The 27,409-nt window shown below is 36.1% G+C and overlaps 1 protein-coding gene across 1 annotated transcript in view; it reads left to right on the forward strand.

The window, feature by feature from the left end:
• The window catches only part of LOC140138062 (uncharacterized), a 135,784-nt gene that overhangs the window by 29,446 nt on the left and 78,929 nt on the right, over positions 1-27,409 (forward strand). The window contains exons 2-3 of the mRNA XM_072159906.1: positions 2,596-2,620; positions 6,347-6,395. Coding sequence (XP_072016007.1) covers positions 2,596-2,620; positions 6,347-6,395 — 74 coding nt within the window. The remainder of the gene's footprint in view (positions 1-2,595; positions 2,621-6,346; positions 6,396-27,409) is intronic.

A 27,409-nucleotide genomic window follows, 5' to 3' on the forward strand; every position in this document is an offset into this window, starting at 1 on the left:
TCTCCCAATCCAGAATGTAACTGCTTTTCCTTTTAACCAAATTAACAAATTGCCAGCATCAAATTTTAAAAAGAGCCTTCTGAAATGTCCTATGGTGACCTACAATGAATGCCTTTCAAACTACAATTATGAGGTACATTAAAAAGTACTTTGATTTAATTTGGAAGAGAATCAACAGAATTCAGCCAAAATTTAATATAGGCATATACTTTGCCCTATCTACAGTTGTTATTAATTTTGTAGTTAGTTATTTTTTCTCTTAGATGCCTGGATTTTTCTTGAGGTATAACTTAATAAATATTCCTCATGACAGCTATGTCAGTCATTTAACTCATAAGAAATCATACAACTATTTTCACAAGGTGCTGTAATATGAAAGCGGTAATAAGTTGACCAATAATATCGCATCTATAAGCAATAAGAAAATACTTGCCAATAAACTAAGCATGGCCTGCAGTTAGTTATCGACTATGTCTACATTTCATCACTAGTCAGGACAGTAATATGATTAACGATGCAAAAGAGTGTGCAGTTTACTCTATTATGGACTAGTAAATTGCATTAGTTGGTTAACTTGGGTACAATATACTCCCATGCGGAAAATTCTGTCCACTTCAAATTTTGTGAGACTATTTTGCATGTGGTAAGTAAGGATAATTTAGCTACATTTGTAAGGAGCTTCACCGTGCACACGGGTACACTTATTAGTTTTATAATACCAGATGGGGAGGGATGAGATCGATTGAATTTTTTTATCAACTGAGAGAATCCAGCTTCCTTCAGGTTAAGATTTGCCTTTACCAGTACTTTGAAATGTCAGCAGGATTTGATAAGAATTTCATATCAATGATATTTGCTTGTTTGTACATCTTACAGTATCTTGATGGTGCTGCATAGCAAAAAGGAATTGGTCCAAAATGCACACCTGTTTATGGACTTTTGGGCAGGGAATTGACCTTTTCGGTAAATCCCATAATTCTGTGCGGTTAGACCTGAGATGTCGTCATTTGACATCACATCAATGTGCATATCATTTAGCGAACATTGCTACTGTACATTTGAAAGCTGTGAAAGCCATCGGCGTGACGTTAAATTACGACATCTGGGGTCTAACCGCAAAGAATTATGGGATTTACCAAAAAAGTCAATTGAGGGAATTGGATGATGAAAATAGGCTGCATCACTTGACATTTACCTGTGAAATTGTTTGTTAACACTTTCTTTGCCATCATATCACTAAGCAACCATTACAATATGGGTAAGCAGGCAAGTTCAGGCTTATAGCCCTGATAAGCAGATTTATCAGCTCGCCTACAAATCCATCTGACTGCTTTCACTGATGATCTCAAAATATCTGGTGAGCAGCATACAGCCTATTACAGCAGTGCACTCCTGATCATGATGATAACCATCATGAAAGCCAAGAGCTTTGAAATTGCGCTATTCCAATTGAAATCCATACAACCCTTAAACCCTTATGGAAGACATGCCCTTATTCTCTTACACAGGGATTTCAAATGGAGTCACCCATTTAGATAACCCCATTTAAAATTTACACTCCCTGTGTGGAAGATTAAGGTCATATCTTCCATAAGTGGTGTATGAATTTCAACTGAATAGCTCCACATTCTGTATACTTGTGTGCTTGTATACTTTGCCCGTCATTTTGAGCTATATTTAGTGACACTTTCTGATTGGACAGTTGGCATGAGTTTTGTATAAAGAGTGTCCATTTAAAGGTTTTTAAGCCTTGGGGTAAGTTTAAAGATCATGTTATTGGTAAAGATTTATTAAGATTAGGATTAGCAACATGATTAGGGTTAGAATGATATTGTGATTAGAGCTCTGATTGTAAATGAGAATGGCGCCCTTCATTTTGAAGAATAACTGGTTCATTGTAATTTTTTGTCTCACTAACTACCACTTAACAGAGATGGGAAGGGGGAAGCAATACTGCCAAATAATGCTTACAGAGGGAGTTTTTAGCAATGTTTTATGAAATAGACCTGCCGCATGTTTTTAAGTGCTCCTTTAACTCAAGTACTCAGACTTAGTAAAATGTCAATGAGCATGATGAATATGATAGCTATACGTGCCTTTAGTTTGTGTTTTACATAAACATGGGTCATCACATCAACGAATCACAAAGTGTTGCGAATCACTAAACAGCTCACATGGCATGAGTAATAGTGTTGAATTATAGTTCTCGACAAGGTCCTTTCGTACCAGATCGTGTCACATTTGTGACACGATCTGGTCCATGGGGGTCAAAGGCGGCAAATTTGAAATTGAGATAAAGGCAAAAATATGGAGTAAAAAAACAATAAAATACATCAGAAAATAGACATCACAAAACTTCATAACTTAAGAACCAAGAATGCTAGACCTTTGGTGTTTTCAGTATATGATAGCCTAATGTTTGTAGAAGGTAATAGTTAGTATAGTAACTCAATTTTCAAAATTGCCTCCTTTGGCCCCCATGGACCAGATCGTGTCACATATTAGCATGTAAAATATACACATAATTATGAATATTGTACTGTATCTTAATTCGAGTTATTTCTTTTCTCTCTCCCTTTCTTTTTCTGTACACAGTTGATAAAAAGGAACTACAACAATGGTGAGTTTATTTAATTTAATTATCTTTAAAATTATTATTAAATTGGTTATATCCAGAAAGGCATGAAAGTTGTTTTGAAGATGTCAAAGTTGGTGTCTTTATACAAATAATCATGGCCGTGCTTAGTTTTGCTCCTCACTTCACACTGAACATTCCTGGGCTTTCCTGCTAAACCAGCTCAATAATGGACTTTTGAAACACACATTTTCAGGGCCGGATTTACAACAGGGCCAAGTGGGCCCAGGGGCCACAATCTAAAGGGGCCAAAATCTAGAGGGGCTAAAATTGTATGTGTGATTTTGACCAAATACCAAGTAACTTTCAGCTTTAAAAGGGCACATTTTTGCATTCTTCACATGGATTTGTTCCAATTTTAATCATACATGACCATTTTAACTTCAATATTTCAAAATTTTGCACATGCTTTGTGCACATTTGTACAATCCGAAGAGCCAGTGGGATCATGTTGCTGTACCCTGGGGGTCAGCAAAAGATAAATCAGGCCCTGGACATTGTAGAACTTTGGCAAAGTAAATAAATATCATTTCCAGAGATATCTTAATTTCATTTTAGGCACATTCTCCGATAAAGCGTTCAAGTTTGGTCTCGGAATTGCAAAATTCCAACCACAAAGAATTCATGAAAATCATTCAGAATCGTAAACTTTAATAGTTTCAGAGCACAAAACAATGCATGGGTGATTTTTCAACAATACTTCATTTTTGAGCAATATTACTTATGTACGCATTGGTGGTAACGTATCAGTGGTAACGTATCTGTGAAGCCCTTTCACACTTTTGTCTTAATCGTGCAAGTGTAAAAACTTACCGACTTAATACTCATACTTGATCAGTCATCACCCAATGTACTAAACTCTGGTATGGTATTTGGCTTCATTTATCACAGCGTTTTTTTCCGAGGGGAGTAGAATTTAGGTAACGATATCTGTGACGACATGAACGTAACGCCAGGATTTTTGCCATTAATAGACCCGATTTTTTTACTTTGAAACCATTGTGTTATGTTCCACATATATAATATAACTATGGAGCCAGCTTGATCCATCACATATGAGAACATTCATATAGCTAGTTATTTCGACAGATTGCCATCCATTAGAAATAAGGTAACGTATCTGTGAACAATATTGGCGACATAGTCTCAAAGACCTGTTGGAATAATTTAATAACCTGCGTTGTGATGTTTTATACTTTATAATTAGGGCATGATACCAGCTAATGAAAAGACCTATAATCCATTATTATGCGCGCATGTATAGCGAACAGGGACACATTATACGGAACGCACCTTGGCTGGCGACATGGAGGAAAACAATGGATATGCATAATCAGCTTTATTGTTTTATACTTTCTAGGCATGTTGCAACCTCTAGCCCTACACATTTTAGAAAGCAACTCCTAAGTATTAGATATATTAATAAAAGTCATTTCTTTCTGACGAAACAAGTCTGAATACTGACTTGAAACTATGGGCGACACAGATTTGGCTTTTTGAACACTTTATCGGAGAATGTGCCTTTATCATAGACAAGTTTCATTTCGAATTAACAGGGTTCTTAAGGGATCTAAAATGAGCGATTATTGCGTTTGACAGTATTTTTTGTGGGACATGAGAGCACCTCAGACCTATCGATTGCATTCTGAATACGAAGCATGTCTTTCTGATATCAAATAATTTTCATTTTTGAAAATCACCATATAATACAAATTTTATGACAAATTATAAAAATTTGATATTTTTCAAATTTTTGATATATAGCAGTCCTCGAAGTTAATTATATAAATCTAATGATATATTCTTAAAGTGTATGTAGCAGGAGGAAAGCCGACGGTCAATTGAAAATTTTGACCTTTCATATTGAAGATATGGATTTTTTCCCAAAAAGACCTTATTTTTGTTTGGTGTTTTGGGAAAAAAAATCCATATCTTCAATACGAAAGGTCAAAATTTTCAATTGATCGTCGGCTTTTTATCCCACCTACATACACTTTAAGTATAAATCATCAGATTGATAAAGTTTACTTCAAGTACTGTTAAATATCAAAAATATCAATTTTAATGATTTGCCATAAAATGTGTATTAAATTGCTAATTTCAAAAATCAAAATATTTGATATCAGAATGACATTCTTCGTATTCAGAATGCAATTCGATATGTCTGATGTGCTCTAATGTCCCAAAATAAATACTGTCCAAACGCTCATACCCCAGCCCTTAAGCGATCAGTTTATAGTAAATTTTGAAAACTGACTGATTTAGAAAAGTGACTAGGAACTGATTTGGAATGACTTAAGAGTCTTGGAGAATTGATTATTTGGATAGAAGTATGGTCTTATGGTATTGCAAATCTAACAAATTACTTGTATAAGAATTTTAATAAATGCAGAATTTCATAAAGCTTGCTCCTATGGTTCACACATTAGGGCCCCATGAAAATTGAGACAGCAATACAATGCATGATCATCAGCAGATAGGTTTGGGAACATCTTTGACCATTGTGTCTCATCCAAGACCTTTTGATGTAACATCTGGCGATAATTTCCGAGTCGTGCTTCGGCTCACCAATTATCGTGTGTGACAAACACAAGGTTGGGCCAATGATTTGCTTTCCTGGGCACGGTGGTCTGGTAAACGTGACAGCGCATACAAAAAAATGATTAACATGTGCTTGCCTGGAGGCGTATCCATCTCTAGATCTATACAACGAGTAACAGGTTTCTCAGTTTCCAAAAATATAAAGACAAATGGGGGAAATGCCAATAACACTTGGTCCAATATTATACACTTGGTCCAACACTTTTCCCAACCGTGGAGGCACAGTGGTACAGTGGTACGGGCTCTGCCTGGCAATCAGAGGATTCCTAGTTCAAGCTCCAGTGGTGCCACCGTGTTGTGCACTTGGGCAAGATGCTTTACCTCACTTGCTTCTCTCTACCCAGGGGTGAAATGGGGAGCTGTTATGAATATTGTTTAATAATTATTGAATTTTTAATATGCCCTGCCCAACTGGCCTTATGTACAGAGAGCACAATTCATCTGGAAATTTTTTGTCCTTACAACCTATAAGAGAAAAAAAGTTTTGTAGACTTAGCATACATGCAACATGTGGAATGCTGAGATGTAGTGGACAGTTATGTCAGTTCAAATGACAAATAACCCAATTCTTTTCATGTGCGGAGGAATATGATGTAACCAATTATGCCTAGATATGTCAAATAGAATGTACTTGTAATCCTTCATTAAGTACATTCACTGACATGGACTAATTTTAATAAGTATTCTGTCGGCAAAGTCATCATGTTTGTTGGGCCTAAGGCTACTAAAAAGTGTAGCTATTGAAAATTGAATGCTCAGACTTTTTATACAAGCTAACACAGGTTCAGAAGTTTCTTTCAGCAGAATTTTGTGATGTGATGAAAGGAATTGGATGGAAATTTGACCCCTGTGTGAGCTTTGAATTTGTGTTCCAATATCTGTGATTTGATTGAGCCTTCCCCACCCAAAGCCAGTGCAAGAAATGGGTTTTCAAATTCTGTTGAAATTTCTGTATAAGATGGACCCTGCCATAATTTTGGAACCAGACATGTGAATAAATTTGTGCTGACTGACAGACTATCTGCCCTCTTAATTACCATACCCATCTTCATAACACCGTCTCTGGTGAAATAGATTCTTTTCATTGCATTCTATTTTCGTTTTTTGCAGGCATCGAGATTTCATGAAAGATTGCCCGAGTGGTGCCTTGAGGAAAGAGGTAAGGGATACTTGGCCTAATTTTTTGTGTGCTTTGTTTTTCTTGTTTGTTTTGTCATAGATATAATCAACAAAGCATTTTCTTCATGTCGACATGTTGGACTGATCAAAATCCTGATGTCTGTATAAATTTGGATCCCTACAAGTTGTTGACAAACCTACGATGCCAGTCAAGGTGATAAATCACCTAGGAGTGATTCCGGTCAACTGATGGGATTGATAAATCACATATCAGTGATTTAGTATGCCGAATAGTTTGGCGCACCGAGTTCAGACTGTAAAAGTTTACTAATCGCATTCATTGCTGAAGCTGAAACAATTGAATGCTAGAAAAATTTGAATTATATTAAAAAAATTATGATACGTCATTCAATGATAAAGATGAGGGGAATCAGAGTAATAATTGAATTTCAGCCACACCCTGTGTCCCTGTCCAACTACTGCTGACCTGTTGAGATTTAGCACATTTAATTGTTGAGGACAAGCGCTGAATTTGATACCTGAACACTCTAGCCTAGATACCAACATTTGAAAAATTAGAGCAATCAAAATGTGTGCTTTTTGATTAAACAGGATGAAAGTGCTACCTAAATTCAGGAAGGAAGCTAGGAAAAGAAACATTTTTATTGCCATCACAGGAAATATCAGAACCATGGAATTGGCTTGAAAAACGAATTGGTTGCGGGTTTTCCTGCATAAAGAAACTTCACTGATTTGCACCAAGCAAAGTGATTGTGTACATTATTTGCAGCAAAAGAGAAAAAATATTAGGGGAAAACCCGAACAAGGAAGCAAACAAAAAGAGTATTGTAGCTGTACCATCCACTTCCAGACTAAAGCACTGTACATCAAATGATATCGTGTAAGTCCTTCAGTAACTTGAGCCTAATATGCACACTCCACATTGATGACAAACCTGTATCATGTTGCTAGCTAACCAGATAGCAGGATATTCCTCAATTTAGTTCCTTACCCATTTCTTGTTGTAGTTGCCAAGTGATTTGCTACGCTTTTGAAATTTTCTGAGTGATTCTGGAGATGGGATGGTGATTTGAGTGATTACGTTACAGTATTTGTTTTGAAAGTTGAGGTAAATAGTTTGGACAGTGAATGAGAAAATACAAGTGGGGAGACAAGAATGAAGATACCGACAAGAGCTGAAGATAGTGGAAAGATGAGGATGATTATTGAGAGAGGCACTAGTAGCGTGGAGGATAGGACATAGAGGGGGAGGAAGAGTGAGTGATTGAGAGAGTGTAGTCTACTTCAGACCCCCTTGTTAAATCCATATCCTAAAATCAACTCATCTCACAATATTTCATTCAGAACAACTCTAAAAATTATGATGCATAAGGGCATAGCTGGGAGAAATTGTTGATCAAAATTGATAAAGCAGTGAAAAGAGAACAGGAACTTCAGGAAGTTGGAAGAATTTGGAAAGTATTATTCACCTACATGTAGATATTTAGACTACATGTATTGTAAGGGAAACACACATTTTGGAAGGAAAAACCATGGTCACTCTAGTTCTAGCGAAGAAGAACAACTAAAAAAGCCAAGATTGATACACAAGGAAGTGGCAGCACCAGGAAAGTCTGTATCCTACATAATGATATAGGCCTACACCATTATCAGCAAAGTGTATGTTTCATCGAGTGGCACAAATGGAGATTTGTGTCAGCTGCAAAATGGAAACCACTGCAGGTGGCAATGAAAAACACTTCATTTCCCCTTCTTATTTATCTTAATTAAATTGCATCATTTTGGTGTGAATTAGACTCTAATTTATTTATTTATTTTATTACTTTTTGTAAATATTCAATTTTCTTGGCATTGAAGTATGGTATTATTCAGGGGGCTAAGCGTGATAGAATTCGTTCATAGAATTTCTTAATATTTTTTATATTTCTTACTTTAATATTTGCCAATAACAAAATATGAAATAAAAAGGGAGGGTTTAAAGAGTGTGTGTGTTTTAGCAAAATCAATTCCAAAATGGTGTTTCCCCAAATTTTCAACAGGCTTATATGAAAAAATCTTAAAAATCATTCATAGATTTTTTGTTTTTGTTTTCTCATATGTTGAGATTGTTTTTGTCTATTTTGGAATTGCAAAATAAAAAAATGTGGGTATGGGACTACTTTTTGAAAAAATTCTGAAAGACTATGCAAATTAAAGCGCAATTTGCTCTCTGATATGCATCACTGTGTGCACATAGGTATAGGTAAGACATAGGATGATGAGTATCACACGCATGATGGCTTAGGCGTTTGAAAATGCCATGCATCAAACTCTTCAAAAACGCACAGCCTAATATACGCTAGATCATTGCAAACCCAAAAGAGCCCTTGGATACCAAATAATACTTGGGCCCACGATACAAAGTAGCCCTATGAGACACAATTTAGGAAAATAAGTCGGATGTTAACTATATTCAATGGTGAATTTCCTACATAAGCAATATAAATTGCAGTTAACAGCATCAAAATTTAATCATTTAATGAGATATGAATATATTAAACAATCATGATACATTTGTGATGGTTATTATTCATGCTGGTATAATTAAATATTGAATTGTAATCATAAACTAGTCAGCTGCAGTAATGTTTTATTCTGATTTAAAGGGACATTTTGTAATCCACAGCCTCATCGCCCACTTTTCAAAAAGTTGAGATTTTTATACCATAGGAAAGCTCTGGCTACATAATGTGTATGTACAAAAAAATTCTTGCAGATTAATTTGTTTAGCAAAAATATTGTAAAATTTGAATTACATTCTGGTGTACCAGAACAAAATTACACACAGTGACCTATTAAGCAGTGTAATACGCATACTCATGCATAACTCACAAACACAAAATTGGAATCCAACTGAAATTTTGGAAATAAGCATTTTGTGGAAAAATGTCATAAAAAGAGGATGCTATTACCACAAAATACTCCTTTAATTAACAATTATGATAGAAAACAGCTTTGTTATTTTGTGGTATTCTGTCTTATTCAACGTGTTAAATCAAATACTGTAAAAGAACAATAATTTCATTTTGTCTATTGTTACTGAGATTTAGTGGCGTGATGTGTTAGAAACATCCTATACATCATGTCAGTGTTGTAGTCAAGACCTCTATGTCCGAGACCGAGACCGAGACCAAGACCTGCCCGTCCGAGATCGAGACCGAGACCGAGACCAAACCTTCCGAGATCAAGACCACCCCTTCCGAGACCGAGACCTCTAAGTTCCGAGACCAAGACCGAGACCCGAGACCTTGGTTTAATCCCCTGGGATACTCAAGTTTGGTTTGGGTAGGGGTGTGCCGCTGAGAATTTAAAAGGGAACCCATCATTGTACCAACTGTTCAAGAAATTTGGACCTGCAGTTAACACTTGTCTTAATTTTTGCAATTTTTTCTCCAAATTTTGGGAAAATTTCAAAAATGTTGGCGATAGTGGAGGCAAAATTAGGCTAGTGTGTGAAGGGCTGGAAACAACAGTGCGCAAAGCGCGCAAAATTGAGCAATTTTACCATATTTGGGCCAAAAACACACTCGTTTTTCGTGCTGAAAAGAAGATGCACACTGCACAGGGCAACTATTTGTTCATCTATTTTGCTTTTGTGGAGAATGTTCCCCTTGCAAAAGTTAAGTGGGATCCTCACTTCCACCACCTGCCCACCTATTGGAAGCTCACATCCGAACAAGCTCACTTATGATTCATTTATAACTTTTTATAACCTTATAAAATGATTTCTGTATCTTTATTCTTAACAATTTCTTCAACATTCATTGAAATTTAGGGTAAGGAATAAATAATGAACAAAAACAGAAAATCATATCTTTTTCTTCAGGTCTCGACAGGTCTCGAACAAAAAACGTTCGAGACCGAGACTTTGAGGTCCGAGACCGAGACTTTTGAGTTCCGAGACCGAGACCTTGACATCCGAGACCGAGACACTACAAAAAAGGTCTCGAGATGGTCTCGAGACCGAGACCTGGTCTCGAGACCTACAACACTGCATCATGTACATACAGTGTTATGAATATCACATGTACACCATGTGCAGGAGCAGCCCTCGAATTAAGGATCTGAAGGGGCACGGCAACTTTTTTAGGGCAAGTTGATAATTGCCTTGGATTTTCACTGAAAAGGCAGTTTGTAATATTTCAAGAGGGCACCATGGCAACTGTTGAAAATTTGAGAAGGGCACCAATGCAATTTCTCAAAAGTGAAGAAAACACACGCAAACAGTATGATAGATGATTTTATAATGAAGGGGCAGGGCTGGGGCACCGATGGCAACTTCATTAGAGGGCACGGCAAGTGACTGCCGTCGGTAAAGGACATATTTTGAGGGCATTACGGCAGTGGGGATGCCATGGGTGACGTGGGTTAATTCGAGGGCTGTGCAGGAGGAGTACCGGGCCCCCACAAGAACATTCTATATGGAAGAATCTGGCTCCCAAGTCCTTTCAAAAGAGAGATGGGCACTAATACAGGCATGAACCTTTACTTACCATAGCCTATGTAGGTCACAATCGTTCCAATAAAACATTGTGATTGATGATTTATCGGTAGTGTAAAGTGGAAATGTTTGCGGGACATCTATTTTCACACTTTTGACATTTCAATCAGCTTAGTAACAACCGTGGACAAAAAAAATAACAGACCGCGTACAAGCACAAGCAGTCAAAGTCTCAGCATCATCCGATAATTAAGGCCGATTGTTCCATGAAATGCGACAGGCAAAACTGCTGCGCACTTACCACATATTTTTTGCGGTCTGTCGCGTAATAGTGTAATGGCGTGATTGTTAGACATGGCACAATCAAACAATCAGCCCTCATGAATATGCGAGAATTCACAGCATACAATGCACAGGTATTTTGACTGTTGATACATGGTCTGTAGTAGTCTGTGGTAACAACACACAGAATTATTACTTTTGTGTGTACATGTAGATAGATAGATAGATAGATAGATAGATAGATAGATAGATTTATTATTATCTTTTCACTCATTACATGATACAAGAATAATACATAAGAATAATACATTATAAAAGATATCAGGAATAATACATATATAATAAACTATGGAAATGCATAATACAACGATGAGTGAAGGAATTACAGTAAAGGCCCAAAGGCCTGTAGCTCTGTAACCCCTTGATACAGGTATATGGCATTTATTTGACATGGCAGCAGGTTGGTAGACAACAAAAATGCCGAGTCCAACCAACCAGCTGTCATGTCCATCAATGACATATCCTATGTTAACATTTAAGGAAAAAAACAAAAGAAAAAACAAAAATGCACATATCAAAAACTAATAATTATTGAAAGTAAATTAATGAAATTAGTGAACAAAATATTGGTGAGGTACACATGATTGAAAGACTAAGAATAGCTTTGAATAAGATGTTGTTTATACTTTTTCCGGAATTGCTTCACTGATGACGAGCACTTGATATCAGAATCAATAGCATTCCAAAGCTTTATACCTGCATATTTAATAGATTTCTCACAAAATACTTTCTTGACTCGAGGTAAGATGAGATTGTTTCTATATCTAGTGTTTATAGCGTGAATTTCAGAGTGCTTTGTAAAAAGGTCGTCAAAAACATTGGGTAATAAGCAATTTGTATGTTTATACATGAATGTCCCAAGCTGTAGTTTGTTGTAAGGAAGCTTAGAATGGCAAAGCTTGGCAAACGTGACAAATCAGTGTGAAAAATTAATCGTGTGAAAATTTCCCACGATTTCCCATAATATAATAAGCCAATCCTGACATCTTTATTAGTTGCTAAATGAAGATGAATTAGTCTAATTAAATATTTGCGTAGATCACATCATACTCCCATACTTCCATTTCTGCTGTGATTAATAAAAACTTAATAGCTATTTGATTGTATGTATCCTGGCAAATCAGTTATATTGCCAGGCACACATCTTATTGTAACGTTTTCATCAAAAATTGATTTCTATTTTATGGCAGATTTCTGTAGCATTTATTCTTGGGCTATACAGAATCCAAGTCCTGTGGTTTGATTTCTTTGGTTTGTTCACATTTGATGAAAAGTCAAAGTTTATCACTACTCTTACTCAACTCTTGGAAAAGAAATATGAAAAATTTATTTATTTCATATCAAACAAGCAGCTTGCAGAAAAACAACCATTATTTTTGCGGCCATTATTTTTAACTTGGAATGAATCGTCTCAAACTACAAAATTCACCCATAGAAAATTATTTCACTATGATGAAAATATAGACAGTTATTTTATAAAAATGATATAACTTCATGGATATTACATAATTGAATGAAATGAAACCTTTTGATCGTAATATTTTTAGAATAATTTATTTCACTCATTTTCAGACTAAAGCATTACAATCATAATTGCGATTTATTAATATTCATCAGAAATTAATGGAGTATTCTTGTGCAGACCAGGATCTGTGTGCAGACACAGAGTGCATAAGTGTCTACTCGTATGCATTATTTTGCCTTGAATTATTAACTAAAAAATTAATAATGGCTTGCATAACAAAACGCATTTCCATGTCATATTCTCAACATTGTATAAAATAGAAAACGTACCATGAATATGCCATTGAAAAAAATAACTAAAGGTAAAATTGCTGAGGAGTGTTGGGGGAGTAATCGGTTAATCTTAAGCCAGGCTTATCGATTTATTATTAGATTGAAACTGACAGCCCTAGTTAAGTTAGGATGGCCAAATGTGCTATTTTTTTCAGAGGGAATGTAGCAACTCTTGCAATAATTTTGTTTTACTTGATTGTTTTCTTCAATGAAATTTACCCACTACTCTTTAACAAGAGGAGGGTGTATGTGGGTGTTAGTGTTTAATTTGGTTTTGTATCATATTGGAAACGGTTCTTGAACAGATAGTACAATTTCAAGCAACAATTGTAAGGTCCTTGAAAATGGTTGAATTTTAAAATAATATTTTCAAGGCTGTGAAGGTATGATTCATTACAAGTACTGTTACTCTTTGTATCATGGATGGAAAAACATGTTTCAATAAAAGTCAATATGATAACTGATATATCACTTGAAAATATGAATTTTGGTCCTTACGAAGTCCTTCTTGAATTTTGAGACTAATACTACAAGTGTTTTCGTTAATGTCCTTGTTTGGATTAATACATCATGTGTATAGTGATGTATAGTCTCTGCCACAGGCTAGAAACTGTTGGGAATTGTCAGTTTGCATTGGCTGTGTTAGAGTATAACTTATACTATAAGTGGTGAAAATGAGTTCTTACCATAATCATGAATACCAAAATCAATACAATTCCACTTAACACGGTAGAATACAGCGAAACTTGTTCTTGTTTAATATCGGCATGTGTGTAAAATTGAAAACGGAAATACCAAACTATGAAAATGTTATGTTGACGTTGTTATTCTGTGACCTTATGTACACAAAATGTGGGTGTGTTGTTATTTTACGGAGCTGTGGAACTGCTTGTTTAGTTCAAATCACCCATTTGAATGTGGGTCAGATTTGACACTATTGCTATTCAGTGTAATAACTTTTCATTAATCAAGTACGTACTTCTGCAATTGCATTGTATTGGTTGATAGCAGTGCAGTAAATTGCTGTTGGCATTTCAAAGAGATAATTGTTATGAGCTGAAACAAGAGGGAATTAAAGCAGTAATAACAATCAGTCAGTCAGTCTATGTGAGCTAGGTATTTTGTGTATCAATGCAAATTAGAATTTTTAGCATTATTGTGATTTTTTGCTTCAGGGTAAGACACTTTTCCTTCTCAATTACAAATTGATTTTCTAGGTGATATGTCTCTGAGGTAATCTAGATCCAGAACTCCATCTTTTTTTTAAACCCAATATATTTGGAACTGAAATACCTTTTTTATAAGCTAGAAGCAGGTTTGTAAAAAAGGTGTATAATTGTATCTCTCAACAGTCACTTATTTCTGAAACTATAATTTTTTTAATCTCTTAGTGTCGAGAACAAGCATTGTATGATAATGTTCAAATTTTCTCACTTTCAGCCAAATAGATCTGCATGTACACTGTATAATGGTGAGAGAACAAAGAATAGATATGATAGAAAATAGAAATAAAACATTTTTACATCTTGATTGATGGATGGTATTAATCCGTATTATGTCTTTCAAGAAATGTTTCTTCATATAATTATGTAATTGGATGTGTTTGTGAATGTAATAATTTACCCCAAATGAGCAAAATCTGGATTATAACTGGGGTTGCAGGGATCACACCACTAAATCAAGTTCATATTCTTTAATGTGTTTAAAAAAGGTACTGAAGCTCGGCGCCTATATGCTGTGAAGTCTTTTGGTGCATGGAACACAAAAAAACCTTCTTAAAATGTCAGAATTAAAATATTTTTTGCTTGGATGATAAGAAAAACATCCACAGAGCACAACTATCACCAAAAAATGGGCACATCAGCCTCCATTTCAAACTTTTTCCCCCATTAAAATTCACCAGGTGTGGTGAGCGATTGGGAACGCTGGTTATTATTTCTTCAATCAGATAGGGTTGGACCTGATTTAGTGGTGTGATCTCAGCATGTGAGTTATATTTCCCCTCCATTACAATCCTGTTACATTAAGAATTACACGTCAGCATCCATAAATGATGAAAATTAGTGTCGCCTGACCAAGTCGTAGCACGGTTTGTTTATTCTTGATGTTCACTGTAAATAACTATAAGAAGTAGAGCATGAAATTGAATAGGTTGCTTTGTTTATGATAGTGTGTGAAGATCATGTGTTATTAGAAAGTTTGTTTGTAACGCATACACTGCTATTTTATTAGGTGCCCCCTAAAAGTTATGGACTGAAGTGACTGGGGCACTAATTTACAGTTATGTAGCCAAGCAAAAGGGAGCAGCACTCCTCCATGTGAGAAGTCGACTTGCCCCATCTTTGCTGACCGGTCTGGTATTAAAAATTTGGCCTGTTCTTTGCTTTTTTTTTCATCAAATTGTATCCCCACCCACTTGAAAGTTGTTCCCCCCACACACAAAAAAAACTTGGTTATGTCACTGCAAATTTATTGATGGAATATAGTATTTGAGTAAATGACCAGATGATGAACAAATTCAAATGGTCTCAAGAAGAAATGAAATTATTACACAGTTTGTCAAGTGTTTTAGAATTATTTTTCTTGTCTGCTGTTTTGAATTCCAAGTATATTGCTTTAAATCATTCATCTTTTTCATCCATGGCCCACCCTTCGTTACAACAGGTTGACTATCAAGATAGGAAAAAGGTTAGCTAAATACTTGGCTTGCATACTAATAACTCTATTAACATCCTGATGGATGAAGTTGTAATGTAAATTGATGTAGTGTGTGTGGACGACTGGACGCTATTATGATATGAGAAAATATCAATGTACAGGGCTCTTCCATGTATTGCTGCTTCTCCTTTGGCTTAGTAAAATGAAAATAACTTAAGATACATTTAATTTACTTTTTGATCCATGCTGCCGTATATGCTGCCGTGTTGTTCAACCATTGCCAACATAGGTGGATCATTGTTGACTTGTTAATGATTAGACAAAAACAGAACTCAAATCAACTCATAGCAACCATTCAATATTGAGCAGCAATGGGTTATTCCATTTGAAATCCACACTACCCCTGTGGAAGATTTTGGAAATACCTTCCACAGAGGGAGTATGTTTTTCAACTGTAATTGGTTAGAGTTAATCATTTTGAAACCCATACCCCCCTTGTACTATGGCTTTACGTACTCTCTAAATGTGAAAGAGTGAAACATCACTCAAAAAGAGTGAAATCTCACTCTTTCAAAGAGCCATCTGAGTGACAACTCTTTTAGAGTGAAGCTCACTCTCAAGAAAGAGTGAAAAAATTCACTCCGGAAAAGAGTGAATCAGAAAAGAGCATTTATTTATTTATTTATTCATTTAGGCCTATTTTATATACAAGAATATCACAGCAGTTCATAACAGCTACTATGTGCTTTAAATTGTTGTGAGGCTAGGCCCCAGGTTAGGTAGGGCCCGGTCTAGGAATATTGAACTGGTCTAAAGCTTAAGCACATACACAATGTGTCGAACTTCAGTGTGGGATGAATGATGAAAAACTATGGATTTAGTGAAGCTAATAGTCAGACTGTTCAATGGTGAGTACACTTAGGTGTAGGCACTGGGTGTAGGACATAACACTTGGCAAATACCATGTTTACGGTCACAGTCTGGAGAAGCGTGATGCGGCGTAACCTACACAAGCTTACATATGCGTACATGTAAACCGGCACTGAGCCGGTAACAAACTGCTCACATATGACTTAAGCTTACTGCCGCCGTTGTCTCCAGACTAAGTGTATACTTGCTACGAGTTATGACCTACACATAAATGTAATCACTATTGAGTATGCTGTCTATTTCTTCATCAAATCCACTTTCTTTTCGCCATTCATTCACACACTGTTCGCCATTTTGTTACACAAGTTCAACAAACATTGGCCGATTTTCGGCGCTTCTGATTGGCTGACAGTTCACTCCAAGAAAGAGTGTGATTTTGCGCCCATTTTGAGCGAGTGAGGCTCACTCGAAATCGCGAGTGAAATTATGTGTACTGTTTTCACTCTTTTAGAGCTAAAACCCACTCTTTTAGAGCTAACTTAAATTCACTCTGAAATTCAGAGTGGTTTTTCACTCTTTTACATTTAGAAAGTATATCTCCCACAACTGGAGTGAGTATTTCAAATGGAAGTTACCCAATTGTCTATTCTATTCAAAATTGATACTCCCTTTGTGGCAGACATTAGCTAAATCTTCCACAGGGGTAGTGTGGATATTAAATGGAATAGCCCAGTGTGCTGATGTGCCACATGCTTAGCCCTACCATGCTGCACCTGGCCCCTACCACACTAGCTGTGTATCAACAGACATTTGCCAGAATTTATTCTCCACCTGTACAGTAGTCCACTTGCTACCCATTGAGGGATTGCAGATGCCAATACAAATAGCTGTGGCTATATTATTACACCTGTAAGAGGTAATTGCCTATGCATAGCTACCACCTGTGCATGTCTTCTAATTAACTCCATCGGATGTTATTAGTCTCATAACAAATGAGGACACTATTTAACAGTAACCCTAAGTGACAAGCTTACATGATACTGTATTACTTATAGAAATGAGAAGGGAAATCAGGCCCGCATCGAAAATGAGGCACCATCTCAATCAGTGTCAAAAGATCCACTTTCATGTCCAAAGATGAGGCACCATCTCAAACAATGTCAAAGTGATCCACTTTCATGTACAAAATGAGGCACCATCTCCAACAGTGTCAAAACGGTCCAATTTCATGTCCAAAGATGAGGCGCCATCTCAAACGGTGTCAAAGTGGTCCACTTTCATGTACAAAGATGAGGCATCATCTCAAACAATGTCAAAATGATCCATTTTCATTTACAAAATGAGGCACCATCTCCAACAGTGTCAAATGGTTCACTTTCATGTACAAAGATGAGGCATCATCTCCAACAATGCCCAAATGGTCCACTTACATGTGCAAAGATGAGGCACCATCTCCAAAAGTGTCAAAACGGTCCACTTTCATGTACAAAATGAGGCACCATCTCCAACAATGTCAAAATGGTCCACTTTCATGTACAAAGATGAGGTATCATCTCCAACAATGCCCAAATGGTCCACTTACATGTGCAAAGATGAGGCACCATCTCCAAAAGTGTCAAAACGGTCCACTTTCATGCACAAAATGAGGCACCATCTCCAACCATGTCAAAATGGTATAGGCATCATGTCTCAAACAATGTCAAAATGGTCCACTTTCATTTACAAAGATGAGGCACCATTTCCAAAAGTGAGGCATCGTTTCAAACAATGTCAAGATGGTCCACTTTCATGTACAAATATGAGACACCATCTCAAACAATGCCCAAATGGTCCATTTTCATGTACAAAGATGAGGCATTATCTCAAACAATATCAAATGGTCCACTTTCATGTCTAAAGATAAGGCACCATCTCAATCAATGGCAATATGGTCCACTTTCATGTACAAAGATGAAGCATCATCTCAAACAATGTCAAAATGATCCACTTTAAGTACAAAGATGAGGCATCATCTCAAACAATGTCAAAATGGTCCATGTTCATGTACAAAGATGGTGCACCATCTCAAACAATGTCAAAATGGTCCACTTTCATATACAAAGATGGGACACCATCTCAAACAATGTCAAAATGATCCACTTTCATGTACAAAGATGGGGCAATCTTAAACAATGTCAAAATGGTCCACTTTCATGTGCAAAGATGAGACACCATCTCCAACAGTGTCAAACCGGTCCACTTTCATGTACAAAATGAGGCACCATCTCCAACAATGTCAAAATGGTTTATTTTCAAGTACAAAGAGGAGGCATCATCTCAAACAATGTCAAAATGGTCTACTTTCATGTACAAAGACGAGGCACCATCTCCAAAAGTGAGGCACCATCTCCAACAATGTCAGAATGGTTTATTTTCATGTACAAAGAGGAGGCATCATCTCAAACAATGTCAAAATGATCCACTTTCATGTACAAAGATGAGACACCATCTCAAACAATGCCCAAATGGTCCACTTTCATGTACAAAGATGAGGCATCATCTCAAACAATGTCTAAATGGTCCACTTTCATGTACGAAAATGAGGCACCATCTCCAACAATGTCAAAATGGTCCACTTTCATGTACAAAGATGAGGCACCAATCTCAATCAATGCCAAAATGATCCACTTTCATGTACAAAGATGAGGCACCAATCTCAATCAATGTCAAAATGGTCTACTTTCATGTCTAAAGATGAGGGCTTATTAATAGTTCTGAAGCTATAGGCATATTTATAATGGCTGAGTTACTTCATATAACTGCCGAGTATGCTAGACCTTCAGAGTTTTATGATACCCTAATCAGATAATAATTATAGCAACTCAATTTTCTTAAATGCATTCTTTGGCCTCCATGGACCAGATTGTGTCACATATTAAGTTGACAAGCTAGATATTAAAAATGCTAAAAAATATGTTTAAAAATGGGGTCTAGAGAACCAAATACTATTTCCACATAAAATGTGAATTATAGCAAGCGTAAAGAGGTAGGACAGACAGTTGAATACGTTGGTGTGAAATTGTGTGACATTTTACTGTCAGGTAATAAGCAGAGACATGTTTGATTTCTCAATGTGACCAAATTAACTTTCATGACTCTGTCTATAGAATAATGAGCATGGTGCAATATATGGATGGGCTTTCAGTGCATGCTACAGATGATTGAATGGGCTAATCTATTTAATATACACACTCCCTCTGAGGAAGATTTGGAATTATCTTCCAGAAAGTGACTACAAATTGCAAATGGAATTAGCACATAAACCAACTGTATTTAATTTTATTCCTCTCTGTGTGGAAGATTCAGGTTGAATCTTTATCAGAGGGTGTATGAAATTCAAATGGAGCTGCCTAATGTGTTCATTCCAATTGAAATTCATACTCCTTCTGTGGAAGATATTTCTATCATCTTCCATAGGGGGAGTGTGGACTTTAAATGGATTATTTATCCCAATTGGTATGCCAGATGGTGAGCAGAATTTCGTGATGTTTTGGAATTAGGTATAATTTTGTGGTTGTATTTTAATTGATGTTTCATATTGCGGATGAAATTGTTGTGATGTGAGCCATGCATGTGTAACCAAGTTGTACATGACATTATTTCTACAAGGAAGGTGCTGTTTCCATTTTATGAGTTGACTGTGGCCAAAACAATCATAGATGGTTTTTTTTGTTTGTTTAAAAGGGACACAATAGCTCACACTAATGACTCAATTGTAATTAATTTCCATAATGTCAACATCTGATTACACTATGAGCCATGATTGTGTAATTTCCGCTATGACAATTCATTAACGTCGCCTTTTAAAATCATGTTTCAACATTGGACCTTAAGCATGAGTCTTTAAACCCACACATTCAAAGGTCATTCTATGAATGTACTGTAAGTCAACTTTTAATATTCATGAGCATCTTTGAGATCCTAGTAATTGTGATATATAATTTTAGTTGGGACAATTTGTAGCGGATTTGATGCAATCACACACCCATATTCTCATCTCAACACAGACAGGTGTAGTCAAGCCAAATATGTTTTTATTTGGAACAAGTTGTAGAGGATTTGATTTAAAGTAGCAATACATTGTCCCTGTCCTCATCTCACATCACAGATAGTAAGTCAGATCTCTATGCATAAAGATTTTTTTATTTGGAACCAGTTGAAGAGGATTTGATTTCAAGTAGCAAGACACATATCCATGTCCTCATCTCTCGCCACAGACAGGTGTAGAAAGGTACAAGTCAGATGAATGTCAATGTTATCTCAAATGAATAAAGATGTTTTTATTTGGAACAAGTTGTAGAGGATTTGATTTCAAGTAGCAATACATTGTCCCTGTCCTCATCTCACATCACAGATAGTAAGTCAGATCTCCATGCATAAAGATGTTTTTATTTGGAACCAGTTGAAGAGGATTTGATTTCAAGTAGCAAGACACATATCCATGTCCTCATTTCTCGCCACAGACAGGTGCAGGAAGGTACAAGTCAGATGGGTGTCAACGTTATCTCCAATGAATAAAGATGATTTTATTTGGAACAAGTTGTAGAGGATTTGATGTCGAGTAGCAATATATTGTCCCTGTCCTTATCTCACATTTCAGGCAGGTGTAGTAAGGTACAAGTCATGGATGTCAATGCTATCTCCAATGAATTGAGATGTTTTTATTGGAACAAGTTGTAGAGGATTTGATATCAAGTAGCAATACACCATCCATACCCTCATCATAGACAGGTGTAGTAAGGTACAGGTCATGGATCTGTCAATGTTATCTCCAATGAATTCATGCAGAAAAATTTGGGTCAGATTTTGCCTTACGGACAAGATAAGTGGCACGGTTGAGCCTTGCATTAATATTTCACAAGTTTGGAGTGCTGTACCTGGGATTATAGGGATGCATTACATGTGACAGTCACTGTGGCAGTATATCTGTAGTAGAATTGAAAATTGAGCTTGTTATTGATATGCTTTTTGTGTGTGTCACGATATGAAAAATAAAATTACAGAAAAGTAAGATATCCTGAAAGTTGTTTAATGCATGGAGCATGGGTATTCATCTGATGATGTTCAGGTTACATCAGAGAGATTGGACCTTGATATTCTTGTTCAATTTCCTAAAAATAAAGATTTTTTTAGTAGCTTTTTTGTAGTTGTTGATCCAAATGAAAGCATCAGATAAATCAAATGTCGTTGTCATCTTCATCATCATGTGAATATTGTTGTAATCATCTTCATCATTGTTGTCATTGTCATACTTGTTGTCATTGTCATATTCATTCTCTTCTCATCATTGTCATCATCAAAATCATCATCTTCATCTTAATCATCTTCATCTTCCTTGTCCTCTATTCCTCTATAAATTAAAATTTCCATTCAATACAGGCTTGCTGAAGTCCTGTAATGATCATTTGGGGGAAAAAAGAGCTCAAGCCCTTATTCACCAAGACATGTGATGACAATCACCACTCCAGTATAATACAGCATACATAAGTAACCTAGGGAACCTGTAAATCAACTTGCCATGCATCCTATCAGACTGTAACCAGATACTTTGGTATCATGGAAACAAGACATATCAAATACTCTTGTGAAGAACATGATATATTACATGCATTCAATCAATGAGACTTGTAATAGCTTCTTTTTGTCTCCATTTCCTTATGGGATACTGGATCTAATATATCTTGATTATGGAGGGACTACTAGGTTATGTAAATTTCATGTAAAAACATTTTTGTGCTGGGATTTGCCTTAAAGGAATCATATACAAGATGATGCATGATGTAGTGTTCGGGGTAAAGTGATAAAAGCAAACAGTTGCTCCTTCAGCATTATAAACCTAGTTATTGTGAACTTTTTTGTTTTACAATTGCTTGAAAATATCCAAATTGTAAAAAAGAATAAGGAAACATGGCCTATTCCCAGTGGTAGTCAAGTGTGATGCTTGGGCTAATTGGCAACTGAAATGTGAAAAACTAGTAATGGAAATAAGTAACATTTTCTTTTTTACTTTTATTCAGGCAGGTAATTTGGCTGTATTATATTTTATTGTGATTAAAACAAGTGGCAAAGTGCTTTTCACATAACATCTCCCTTTCATCAGTGTTGGAAAACAATGAGAAACAGTGAATATACTTTTTCTTTTTTTAAATTCCCTGTACTTGGGACTAGTGGGGGAAAAAGACACACGACAGAAAAGTAAGCCACAAAAAAACTCCTGAGAAAAGCATGAAAATGCCCGAAAAAGAACCAAACCAAAGCAAACCCAGGAGATTTCCCCAAAACTTACATCTCTGGCACAAAGATAAAGAGCAGTGAATATAAATTAGTATTATCAGCAGTAAAGTGTAGCCAAACCTAAACAAATAATTGCTATCAGCAGAAGACAGCAAGAAAATAAATATAAGTGCTATCAGCAGTAGACAGCATAAAGAAAGTAGTAGAAGACAACTGCTACCATCAGCAGAAATCTGTAAAGATATGTGCTATCAGCAGTAGACAGCAATGAAAATAAGTGCCTTCAGCAGATAGAAAAACAGAGAAAAAAGAAGTACCATCAGCAGAAATCAGTCAAGATATGTGCTATCAGCAGTAGACAGCAATGAAAATAAATGCCTTCAGCAGATAGAAAAACAGAGAAAAAAAAAGTACCATCAGCAGATAACAGATGAAAATAAATGCTATCAGCAGTAGACAAGAAAGTGCAAGTAAGTCAATTCAAAGCAATGAATGTGTCACTACCACCTTTCAGAGGAGCAATATTGTCACATCAATGGCATCAGAAGTGGTAGGATACCATACTGGCACCAGTATAGTCATTATAGCCATAAAACATATATTGGACCTCTTCTGTTAATACTGTCATGCCATTTCTAGTAGTCCTCACTGTGTTCAAACCAGGTTAACTGCATACGACTAATGCCATCCACAATAGCACTTAGAGTGTATGTTCAAATGGATATGTCAAGCATTATAAACCCCTCAGTTAATATTTGGAGTTATTTATAGACACCGGAGGACCTTGATGTTGGATTTAAGTGCACCAAGTGTTAAATTGTTTATAGCTATCACACACTTGAAATAGAAAAACATCACAGAGATCTGCACCACTTGATGGCCTTTTAACATGTATTATGTGATCAAATGAGGTGTGGTATTAGCAGCAGATATCAGTGACAGGTGAATCAGGGGTGTAACTGGGTGTTTTTGGAATAAGACCAGTTCCCTTCCCCTTGCTGCACCTCAAAGTCCACTTTATGTCAGTGAGATGAATCTGGAGAGTGGAACCCCAGCATCAATTAGAGTGGACATATGCTCATTAAGTTGTATAAGTAAAGCATTTTGGCAAGTACAAATCTGGAGGAGAGGCCACATACAAATCCAATAGGCAAAGTTGTGATTGTTCCCGTGCTATATTGAGCATGTTGAGTGGCAAGGCTTTACATCTTTCACTTGACATAGCGTTTAAAATCCCCACATCAAACCTCTTGCATTTGCTTGTAAACGTGAGCTGATGGGAGCTAGGGTAGGATGTAACATGCTGAATGGCAAGGATTTATTGAGCTTTCATCTTACATGATGTTAAAAATCCCCAGAACAAACCTCTAGCACTTAGTGACGTGAGCCCCTGATTAACGTGCAAAAAGACCCAGGGTAGGACAGGATGTGACTTTACTTGTTCAATGGATGAGAAGCCAATATTGTTAGCCAGTTCACACCACCATATTCATATCTACTTAGTTATGCTTTAAAAAGATTTTAATCAGAATTAACATGTACATAATTTTGTTTCAAGTGCCCTTTTTGTCCTATTAATTAATCAAAACAAGATTTTTGACTTTTAATCTGAAATGTAGGGCAGGGTCATGAAGTGTAGGGTGATCTATATGGTACTGCTATAATTTTCTGTAAGAACTGTACTCTCTCCCAGTACTCTCAGAATTAAAAATGTGATATTTTGAGTATTTAAAATGCCTCAACCAAACAGATCTTATTGGATAATTTGTGTTTAAAAACACAGCTATTACAAAATTCATTTTTGTATTTTGAAAATTGACTCTCAATGCTTAATTGTAACAATCTGAAAAACTACACCTAATTTATAATCCATTTGATGAGTTGAAAAGAATGTGCATTGAACTGTCATACTTTGATATTATCCCTGGGTCTGCTTAAAAAATTAGACCATTCCTGTAATTGGCACATTCCTGCCGCTGATGGGGGTGAGCATCGATAATCACCACACATACTATAAAACCAATGAAAGCGAGGTCAAGAAGGGTATTACATGATTTTTTTGATTTTTTTATCATGTGATTAAAAGTTAAAATTTCAGGTTTTTTTTTATCACAAATGTTAAAAGAATGTCCCTTTTATCATTTGATAGATCCAGAAGCTGTATGATGAAAAAAGAGGTTGCTATCTTGTATCCAGTGCTGACAATCAGCCTGACTGTAATACAAATATCATCTCTTGTCCTTAACGACACTAAATGAGTTCATCTCGATCCCATCAATAACTAATTACTTCACAGTTGTATTATTAGTACTAAATGACTAGGCAATTATTGAAGTAGAGGTATAATTAATATTGCCATTTGATGGAGATAAGTTGAGCTTGCATGGCTTGAAGCGAATGATTACAGTAAATTGAATTGATTGTTTTATTGTAACCATCATGATTTGTGGCAAATGGCTGTCATGCATGAAGATATTGCTTGTTTGGATTCCTTGAAAGATATGGGAAATATGATAGCAAATAGATAGTCGCTTTTGTTGGCCTTAAAGTCAAAGACATGTACGCAATGGTAGACATGATGCATGAGCCATGGAGACAAGATGTGGTTATCATTATCACATTTAAGGGTGCATAGTACCACAGAAATAATTATTGAATATGAAAACAGGTAAATATGCTTTTCTTGTTTGATTTGAGGCCTTCCGGACAATCCGGGTAAATATTTCAGGAGTAGCAATCGATTACAAATATGGAAATTTAATATCATGCAGAGATGTCTCTCAATAAATATTTACATTACAGACATACTATGTATCCTATTTTCAGCTATTATGCCAGTCTGTGTTCAATTGGTTCTGAAGCCTCAATATATATTTCCAATGGTTGTCTGATTCTAGGCCCATTTTCTTCATAGATGTATCCCAAAACACTCAACTTCCAAAGCATTCTATATTAGTTGATGGACTTTGCTCATACTTACCCAATGTTTTGAACTGAATAATTCACTTGAAAGCCTACTCAGTCAGCGACACTGGTTCTTGACTCCATCAGGGTTGGAATTAAGACGGTATGTGGGCTATTTAGCTCCCATAGAATATGAAAAAGCCCCTGGTTCCCAGGTAAATCTAGCTATCAGGAGATATATTTTTGGCATAATCCAAATGTCTAATTTTCAACATTGATTTATTTATGCCGCATATTTTATACATTTTGATTGTCAACTGCACTTGCTTGTGATCTTATGAGCATGGTGCATATTCATGTTAATATTTTTGTTTAGCCCTATGGATTTTATAAATAGCCTCTGCCTCTGTGAAAATAGCCTCAGGTCCATAAGTCCATATTTTCAAGCCTGGACTGCATCTGCAGAAATTGAGCATGTTTTTTGTGCAATACCAAGTGTTTAATTTGATTTGATTTGTTTGAGTTTTATAACCCTGAATTACCCAAAGAAAGCTTCTCATAAAGCTTATTTTGGTTGGGGTTCATTTGAACACCAAACTGACTGTGAAATACATGGACAGGTGTAATGTCTCTCTGTACATGGGACAAATGGCTTAATGTCCTCCCCCCATGAAGAATTTACCCTATAGAGGTTATCCGTGTTCTATAATCTGCATATCCTATTTATTTATCCTATCATCGACTGTTATACCTTGTTTAGGAATTTTACTAGAAGTACATGCATCTGCAACCATGGCTGCTTCTAAATAGTCCGCCAAAGTCATGCAAGTAACTCCGAGGTCGTGCATTGAATTGGTTTGAATGAGGAATATTACGGGAACCAGCGCCTTTTGTTAGAAGTCACACATGAGTAAAGTGGATAACCTCTATTCTAAATGTACCATGGGAGAACAGAAATATGAATTTTAATCTACTGATCACATGTTGGCAATAAATTTCAGACCATCTCCTCCAAACCAAAACCCCAACTATACTGTAAGGCAAGTACCCCAGCTAAAAATGCACAGTGATTTATAGTGCGCTATGCACAGGTACAACGCCTAGACTTTTAACCACAAGCTTCAGCACAGATTATGTATTTTGCCCAATGTTTCAAACATGAATTCCCCTGAAAATGTTCATTTGAAGATCTGCTCATTTGTTCTGTTCTATCATTCTGCAGAGATGAGTACACCTTTACTCTCCCAACTCCTCAACCTATACATGCTAGCCTCATTAGTGTACATAGATATAAACATTGCATGTGGTTTCACCTTGCTGTCTTCGTGCAAAATATATTACTTGAGTCGTTCATCGACCCTTCTCGCTATTTGTCTCAGGCTAGCTAGACAAATATATGAGCTCTGCATTTGCTTGTTATATTAGCACTCGGACCGAGGAATGACATTTTGAACCAAAATCAGTATTGACTCCTTTTGCAATTTGAAATGTAGTTGAATCAAATCCACGCTTTACTGATAGTATAGTTTTACATATGTGGTGTGATCAAGCAAAATCGGTCTGAAGTCGGACATATTCAATTTTCAATTTCTTATAGGATTGTAATCAGTATTTGCCAAGCTATATTTTGCAGGTATAGGTATATTCTACAGGTATATTCTTGCAGAAAACCCCATTGAATTTGAACAACCAATTCAAAAGATGTGAGC

The sequence above is a fragment of the Amphiura filiformis genome, chromosome 17 (assembly GCF_039555335.1).
Source record: "Amphiura filiformis chromosome 17, Afil_fr2py, whole genome shotgun sequence".
Taxonomy (NCBI): domain Eukaryota; kingdom Metazoa; phylum Echinodermata; class Ophiuroidea; order Amphilepidida; family Amphiuridae; genus Amphiura; species Amphiura filiformis.